At 49.3% G+C, this 8,837-nt stretch overlaps 2 protein-coding genes across 2 annotated transcripts in view; both read right to left on the bottom strand.

The window, feature by feature from the left end:
- The window catches only part of LOC118421861 (dentin sialophosphoprotein-like), a 10,812-nt gene extending 4,983 nt beyond the window's left edge, over positions 1 to 5,829 (bottom strand). Inside the window, exons 1-7 of the mRNA XM_035829363.1 lie at positions 5,560 to 5,829; positions 4,783 to 5,164; positions 4,210 to 4,707; positions 2,863 to 4,071; positions 2,493 to 2,606; positions 1,866 to 2,177; positions 562 to 749 (exon numbers count right to left, since the gene is read on the bottom strand). Of these exons, the coding sequence (XP_035685256.1) occupies positions 562 to 749; positions 1,866 to 2,177; positions 2,493 to 2,606; positions 2,863 to 4,071; positions 4,210 to 4,707; positions 4,783 to 5,164; positions 5,560 to 5,829 (2,973 nt within the window). The remainder of the gene's footprint in view (positions 1 to 561; positions 750 to 1,865; positions 2,178 to 2,492; positions 2,607 to 2,862; positions 4,072 to 4,209; positions 4,708 to 4,782; positions 5,165 to 5,559) is intronic.
- A 147-nt stretch (positions 5,830 to 5,976) lies between these two features.
- LOC118421860 (dentin sialophosphoprotein-like) overlaps positions 5,977 to 8,837 on the bottom strand; it is a 5,931-nt gene continuing 3,070 nt past the window's right edge. Inside the window, exons 7-10 of the mRNA XM_035829362.1 lie at positions 8,634 to 8,831; positions 8,145 to 8,480; positions 7,875 to 7,988; positions 5,977 to 7,391 (exon numbers count right to left, since the gene is read on the bottom strand). Coding sequence (XP_035685255.1) covers positions 5,977 to 7,391; positions 7,875 to 7,988; positions 8,145 to 8,480; positions 8,634 to 8,831 — 2,063 coding nt within the window. The remainder of the gene's footprint in view (positions 7,392 to 7,874; positions 7,989 to 8,144; positions 8,481 to 8,633; positions 8,832 to 8,837) is intronic.

Genomic DNA, 8,837 nt, shown 5'->3' with positions numbered 1-8,837 from the left:
TGATACATCGCCGGTACCGTGGAGATCATCCTCACTGGTGGAATCTGATAAATCGGCGGTGTCGTCAGCGCCGCCGGAGACACTGTCATCCTCACTGGTGGAATCTGATACATCGCCACCGGAGACAATGTCATTCTCACTGTTGGAATCTGATACATCGCCGCCGGAGACACTGTCATCCTCACTGGTGGAATCTGATACATCATTGGTATCGTCATCGCCGCCAGAGACACTGTCATCCTCACTGTTGGAATATGATACATCGCCACCGGAGACACTGTCATCCTCGCTGGTGGAATCTGATACATCGCCGCCGGAGACACTGTCATCCTCGCTGGTGGAATCTGATACATCATTGCTGTCGTCTTCGCCACCAGAGACTACGTCATTTTCACTGGCGGAATCTGATACATCTCCGCCGGAGACACTGTCATCCTCGCTGGTGGAATCTGATACATCATTGGTGTCGTCTTCGCTACCAGAGACTACGTCATTTTCACTGGCGGAATCTGATACATCGCCACCGGAGACACTGTCATCCTCGCTGGTGGAATCTGATACATCGCCGCCGGAGACACCGTCATCCTCGCTGGTGGAATCTGATACATCTCCGCCGGAGAAACTGTCATCCTCGCTGGTCGAATCTGATACATCGCCGCCGGAGACACTGTCATCCTCGCTGGTGGAATCTGATACATCATTGGTGTCGACTTCGCTACCAGAGACAATGTCATTCTCACTGGCGGAATCTGATACATCGCCACCGGAGACACTGTCATCCTCGCTGGTGGAATCTGATACATCGCCGCCGGAGACACTGTCATCCTCGCTGGTGGAATCTGATACATCGACGCCGGAGACACTGTCATCCTCGCTGGTGGAATCTGATACATCGCCACCGGAGACACTGTCATCCTCGATGGTGGAATCTGATACATCGCCACCGGAGACACTGTCATCCTCACTGGTGGAATCTGATACATCGCCGCCGGAGACACTGTCATCCTCGCTGGTGGAATCTGATACATCGCCGCCGGAGACACTGTCATCCTCACTGGTGGAATCTGATACATCGCCGCCGGAGACACTGTCATCCTCTATGGTGGAATCTGATACATCATTGGTGTCGTCTTTTCCACCGGAGACAACGTCATTCTCACTGGTGGAATCTGATACATCTCCGCCGGAGACACTGTCATCCTCGCTGGTGGAATCTGATACATCATTGGTGTCGTCTTTTCCACCGGAGACAACGTCATTCTCACTGGTGGAATCTGATACATCGCCACCGGAGACACTGTCATCCTCGCTGGTGGAATCTGATACATCATTGCTGTCGTCTTCGCCGCCGGAGACAATGTCATCCTCGCTGGTGGAATCTGATACATCATTGGTGTCGTCTTCGCCGCCGGAGATAATGTCATCCTCACTGGTGGAATCTGATACATCGCCGCCGGAGACACTGTCATCCTCGCTGGTGGAATCTGATACATCGCCGCCGGAGACACTGTCATCCTCACTGGTGGAATCTGATACATCGCCGCCGGAGACACTGTCATCCTCTATGGTGGAATCTGATACATCATTGGTGTCGTCTTTTCCACCGGAGACAACGTCATTCTCACTGGTGGAATCTGATACATCTCCGCCGGAGACACTGTCATCCTCGCTGGTGGAATCTGATACATCATTGGTGTCGTCTTTTCCACCGGAGACAATGTTATTCTCACTGGTGGAATCTGATACATCGACGCCGGAGACACTGTCATCCTCGCTGGTGGAATCTGATACATCGTCGCCGGAGACACTGTCATCCTCGCTTGTGGAATCTGATACATCTCCGCCGGAGACACTGTCATCCTCACTGGTGGAATCTGATACATCATTGGTGTCGTCTTCGCCACTGGAGACAATATCATTCTCACTGGTGGAATCTGATACATCATTGGTGTCGTCTTCGCCACCGGAGACAATGTCATTCTCGCTGGTGGAATCTGATACATCTCCGCCGGAGACAATTTCATCCTCACTGGTGGAATCTGATACATTATTGGTGTCGTCATCGCTGGTGAACTCTGATACATCAGTGGTGTCATCATCACTTGTTGTTGTACTGTCATTCCCGTCGTCCGGGTTGCTAACGTTACTTTCATTGTTATCTTCACTTTCTGCAATTGCTACGACATTGGAAAAGAATGTTATGTAAATGCTATTATTCTGGATTATTCTCATGTGATTTTTTGTGATATGTTCTTCTAGCTATTAGCTATAAAAGTTATAAAAATCCATGTTTTCATTTTTGATTACGCTAAACGATTTTTGTCCTAGCCTACACTAGTTGACGTCACATTCTTGCCCTCAGGATCATCTAAGAAAAACGTCTTTTTTAAAAAAAAACTAACATGAACTAGAAGATTATCCGTTGATGAATGGTCTGTTACAGTCATCGTTTACAAAAATTCAAAGTGAAAGTCATTTCTTAAGTCACCTACCTGTCTCACAAAAGTTCCCTGTGAATCCCGAATCACAGGTACATTTGTAGAACGTCACTGGATCAGGTGAACACACACCGTGCTCACAAGGGTCGATTGCACACCAATCAATAGCTGTTTGAAAAATGAACACAAAAAAATGTAATGTAAATCATATTTTCTTGACACTATCTTTGGTTACGTTGGATTCCTTTGGGGATTCGAACTCAGATTGAAAGTCAACAACCCCAAGTAAAACGCCTCCGTTCTAGCATGGATTAGGGTCGCAGTCATCGACAATATCTGGATAAAAAAGGCATGCGTCAAATAGATTTCACTCTATTCTCTAAACGGTCGTTAAATGATGGGAATTTCATACTTGAGGTATTACCTGTGGTGTCACTGTCATCCTCACTGGAGTAATCTGATACATCACTGGTGTCGTCATCGCTGGGGGAACCTGATACATCATTGGTGTCGTCATCGCTGGTGGAATCTGATACATCATTGGTGTCGTCATCGCCACCGGAGACAATGTCATCCTCACTGGTGGAATCTGATACATCATTGGTGTCGTCATCTCCGCCGGAGACACTGTCATCCTCACTGGAGGAATCTGATACATCATTGGTGTCGTCTTCGCTGGTGGAATCTGATACATCATTGGTGTGGCCATCAGCGGGGCTAGAGGAGGTGTCAAAACCTTCCTGGCTGTCGGGGCCGTCACTGTCACTTCCATCAGCGGGGCTAGAGGAAGTGTCATCACCTTCTTCCTGACTGTTGGAGCTGTCACTCTCATCAGCGGGGCTAGAGGAAGTGTCATCATCTTCTTCCTGGCTGTTGGAGCTGCCGCTGTCACTTCCACTAGCGGGGATCGAAGAAGTATCATCACCATCCTGACTGTCGAGGCCGTCACTGTCACTTTCGTCAGCGGGGCTAGAGGAAGCGTTATCATCTTCTTCCTGACTGTCAGAGCTGCCACTATCACTTTCATCAGCGGGGCTAGAGGAAGTGTCATCATCTTCTCCCTGACTGTCGGAGCTGCCACTATCACTTTCATCAGCGGGGCTAGAGGAAGTGTCATCATCTTCTTCCTGACTGTTGGAGCTGCCGCTGTCACTTCCACTAGCGGGGCTAGAAGAAGTATCATCATCATCCTGACTGTCGGAGCCGTCACTGTCACTTTCATCAGCGGGGCTAGAGGAAGCGTTATCATCTTCTTCCTGACTGTCAGAGCTGCCGCTGACACTTCCACCAGCGGGGCTAGAAGAAGTATCATCATCATCCTGACTGTCGGAGCCGTCACTGTCACTTTCATCAGCGGGGCTAGAGGAAGCGTTATCATCTTCTTCCTGACTGTTGGAGCTGCCGCTGTCACTTCCACTAGCGGGGCTAGAAGAAGTATCATCACCATCCTGACTGTCGGAGCTGCCACTATCACTTTCATCAGCGGGGCTAGAGGAAGTGTCATCATCTTCTTCCTGACTGTTGGAGCTGTCACTTTCATCAGCGGGGCTAGAAGAAGTATCATCATTATCCTGACTGTCGGGGCCGTCACTGTCACTCTCATCATCGGGGCTAGAGGAAGTGTCATCATCTTCTTCCTGAATGTTGGAGCTGTCACTGTCACTTTCATCAGCGGGGCTAGAGGAAGTGTCATCATCTTCTTCCTGACTGTCAGAGCTGTCACTGTCACTTCCACCAGCGGGGATCGAAGAAGTATCATCACCATCCTGACTGTCGAGGCTGTCACTGTTACTCTCATCAGCGGGGTTAGAGGAAGTGTCATCATCTTCTTCCTGACTGCTGGAGCTGTCACTTTCATCAGCGGGGCTAGAAGAAGTATCATCACCGTCCTGACTGTCGAGGCCGTCACTGTCACTTTCTTCAGCGGGGCTAGAGGAAGCGTTATCATCTTCTTCCTGACTGTTGGAGCTGCCGCTGTCACTTCCACTAGCGGGGCTAGAAGAAGTATCATCATTATCCTCACTGTCGGGGCCATCACTGTCACTTTCATCAGCGGGGCTAGAAGAAGTATCATCATTATCCTCACTGTCGGGGCCGTCACTGTCACTTTCATCAGCGGGGCTAGACGAAGTGTCATCATCTAATTCCTCACTGTTGGAGCTGCCGCTGTCACTTCCACTAGCGAGGCTAGAAGAAGTATCATCATTATCCTCACTGTCGGGGCCGTCACTGTCACTTTCATCAGCGGGGTTAGAGGAAGTGTCATCATCTTCTTCCTGACTGTTGGAGCTGTCACTGTCACTTTCATCAGCGGGGCTAGAAGAAGTATCATCACCATCCTTACTGTCGGGGCTGTCACTGTCACTTTCATCAGCGGGGCTAGAAGAAGTATCATGATCATCCTGACTGTTCGGGCTGTCACTGTCACTCTCATCAGCGGGGCTAGAGGAAGTGTCATCATCTTCTTCCTGATTGTCGGGGCCATCACTGTCACTTTCATCAGCGGAGCTAGAAGAAGTATCATGATCATCCTGACTGTTCGGGCTGTCACTGTCACTCTCATCAGCGGGGCTAGAGGAAGTATCATCATCTTCTTCCTGACTGTTGGAGCTGCCGCTGTCACTTCCACTAGCGGGGCTAGAAGAAGTATTATCACCATCCTGACTGTCGGGGCTGTCACTGTCACTCTCGTCAGCGGGGTTAGAGGAAGCGTCATCATCTTCTTCCTGACTGTTGGAGCTGTCACTGTCACTTTCATCAGCGGGGCTAGAGGAAGTATCATCATTATCCTCACTGTCGGGGCCGTCACTGTCACTCTCGTCAGCGGGGTTAGAGGAAGCGTCATCATCTTCTTCCTGACTGTTGGAGCTGTCACTGTCACTTTCATCAGCGGGGCTAGAGGAAGTATCATCATTATCCTCACTGTCGGGGCCGTCACTGTCACTCTCGTCAGCGGGGTTAGAGAAAGTGTCATCATCTTCTTCCTGACTGTTGGAGCTGTCACTGTCACTTTCACTAGCGGGGCTAGACGAAATGTCATCATCTTCTTCCTGACTGTTGGAGCTGTCACTGTCACTTTCATCAGCGGGGCTAGACGAAGTGTCATCATCTTCTTCCTCACTGTTGGAGCTGCCGCTGTCACTTCCACTAGCGGGGCTAGAAGAAGTATCATCACCATCCTGACTGTCGGGGCCGTCACTGTCACGTTCATCAGCGGAGCTAGAGGAAGTGTCATCATCTTCTTCCTGACTGTTGGAGCTGCCGCTGTCACTTCCACTAGCGGGGCTAGAAGAAGTATCATCACCATCCTGACTGTCAGGGCTGTCACTGTCACTTTCATCAGCAGGGCTAGAGGAAGTGTCATCATCTTCTTCCTGACTGTCAGGGCCATCACTGTCACTTTCATCACCGGGGCTAGAGGAAGTAGTCATCATAATCCTCGACTGTCGGGGCCGTCACTGTCACTCTCATCAGCAGGGGTTAGAGGAAGTGTCACCATCATCATCCTCGACTATCGGGGCTGTCACTGTCACTCTCATCAGCAGGGGCTAGAAGAAGTGTCATCATCATCATCCTGACTGTCGGGGCCGTCACTGTCACTTTCATCAGCGGGGTTAGAGGAAGTGTCATCATCTTCTTCCTGACTGTTGGAGCTGCCGCTGTCACTTCCACTAGCGGGGCTAGAAGAAGTATCATCACCATCCTGACTGTCGAGGCTGTCACTGTCACTTTCATCAGCGGGGCTAGAGGCGGTGTCATCATCTTCTTCCTGACTGTCGGAGACGTCACTGTCACTTTCATCAGCGGGGCTAGAAGAAGTGTCATCATCTTCTTCCTGACTGTCGGAGCCGTCACTGTCACTATCATCAGCGGGGCTAGAGGAAGCGTCATCATCTTCTTCCTGACTGTCAGAGCTGTCACTGTCACTTTCATCAGCGGGGCTAGAGGAAGCGTCATCATCTTCTTCCTGACTGTCAGAGCTGTCACTGTCACTTTCATCAGCGGGGCTAGAGGAAGTGTCATCATCTTCTTCCTGACTGTTGGAGCTGCCGCTGACACTTCCACTAGCGGGGCTAGAAGAAGTATCATCATTATCCTCACTGTCGGGGCTGTCACTGTCACTTTCATCAGCGGGGCTAGAGGAAGTGTCATCATCTTCCTCCTGACTGTCGGAGCTGTCACTGTCACTTTCATCAGCGGGGCTAGAAGAAGTATCATCATTATCCTCACTGTCGGGGCCGTCACTGTCACTCTCATCAGCGGGGCTAGAGAAAGTGTCATCATCTTGCTCCTGACTGTTTGAGCTGCCGCTGTCACTTCCACTAGCGGGGCTAGAAGAAGTATCATCACCATCCTGACTGTCGGGGCCGTCACTGTCACTTTCTTCAGCGGGGCTAGAGGAAGTGTCATCATCTTCTTCCTGACCGTTGGAGCTGTCACTGTCACTTTCATCAGCGGAGCTAGAGGAAGTATCATCATCTTCTTCCTGACTGTCAGAGCTACCGCTGTCACTTCCACTAGCGGGGCTAGAAGAAGTATCATCACCATCCTGATTGTCGGGGCCGTCGCTGTCACTCTCATCAGCGGGGCTAGAGGAAGTGTCATCACCTTCTTCCTGACTGTTGGAGCTACCGCTGTCACTTCCACTAGCGGGGCTAGAAGAAGTATCATCACCATCCTGACTGTCGGAGCTGCCGCTGTCACTTCCATCAGCGGGGCTAGAGGAAGTGTCATCATCTTCTTCCTGATTGTCGGGGCTATCACTGTCACTTTCATCAGTGGGGCTAGAGGAAGTATCATCACCATCCTGATTGTCGGGGCCGTCACTGTCACTTTCATCAGCGGGGCTAGAGGAAGTGTCATCATCTTCTTCCTGACTGTCAGAGCTGCCGCTGTCACTGTCATCATCGCTATCTTCGGCGGTTTCGTCACTTGTCTCACTTTGCTCAATTTCTATTGAGTTAAAATACATATTTTTCATGCGTGCGTTGCAGTGTATTTTTATTGATGTATATATCATTGTAGATATCAGATACAAAATAATCTATTTTGACGTTTAGCAACGTTTTAAAGTATGTCGTAAGCTTCCGTGTTGTTGAGATTTTGCAACATTTTTACCACTAGGTCCTAAACTACTGTTTTCTGCAGCACTTTCCTTGTTTTATAGATAATAAACAACAAGCTCAGGCAATGTTGGACCAACTGACTCAACATTAGGCGACAAAAGGTGTTACTTGCAAGAATATTAAGAGAATATTAACCACGAACAAAAGCTATTAAACGTTTATTATACAGTTTATTATCATCAGGGTCAAAGTATATACTTATTACTAGGACCACTCTCTCTATAGACTGTCGCTAAAACAATGGCTGACACTAGCCAAGGTAGTTTTCTAACGTAAGATTTGTATGCTGTTAGGTACAAAAGCCACCTACTTGTTTCACAGTTATCTCCCTCAAATCCAGTGGAGCACTGACATGTGTACGAGTCGACACCATTGATACAGGTGCCTTCGTTCAGACAAGGCCCGAGAACACAGTAGTCTGTACCTGAGTAACAATATCAATCCCGACTCAAAAAGGGGAAGTTGAATACAAAATAATTCTAAGCTTTTGGTACCCAATAAAATCTACCTAAAGAATATAACACTTGACAATAAAATCACTACTTTTGCCACCATGTTCAAAATTTTCGGTTTTACTCACCGGGGGCACTGTCATCCTCGCTGGTGGAATCTGATACATCGCCGCCGGAGACACTGTCATCCTCGCTGGTTGAATCTGATACATCATTGGTGTCGTCATCGCCGCCGGAGACACTGTCATCCTCGCTGGTTGAATCTGATACATCATTGGTGTCTTCATCGCCGCCGGAGACACTGTCACCCTCGCTGGTGGAATCTGATACATCATTGGTGTCATCTTCGCCACCGGAGACACTGTCATCCTCACTGGGGAATCTGAACATCGCCGCCGGAGACACTGTCATCCTCACTGGTGGAATCTGATACATTATTGGTGTCGTCATCGCCACCGGAGACACTGTCATCGTGGAATCTGATACATCATTGTTGTCGTCATCACTGGTGGAATCTGATACATCACCGCCGGAGACACTGTCATCCTCGCTGGTGGAATCTGATACATCGCCGTCGGAGACACTGTCATCCTCGCTGGTGGAATCTGATACATCACCGCCGGAGACACTGTCATCCTCGCTGGTGGAATCTGAAACATCACTGGTGTTGTCATCACCGGTGGAATCTGATACATCACTGGTGTCGTCATCGCCGGTGGAATCTGATACATCAGTGGTGTCATCATCACTTGTTGCTGTACTGCCATCCCCATCGTCCGGGTTGATTACGTTACTTTCATCGTTATCTTCACCTTCTGCAA

The sequence above is a fragment of the Branchiostoma floridae genome, chromosome 8, assembly GCF_000003815.2.
Source record: "Branchiostoma floridae strain S238N-H82 chromosome 8, Bfl_VNyyK, whole genome shotgun sequence".
In the NCBI taxonomy this organism is placed as follows: Eukaryota; Metazoa; Chordata; class Leptocardii; order Amphioxiformes; family Branchiostomatidae; genus Branchiostoma; species Branchiostoma floridae.
Note: the sequence above shows the minus strand (reverse complement) of the source record. Positions and strands in the feature narration are given on the sequence as shown.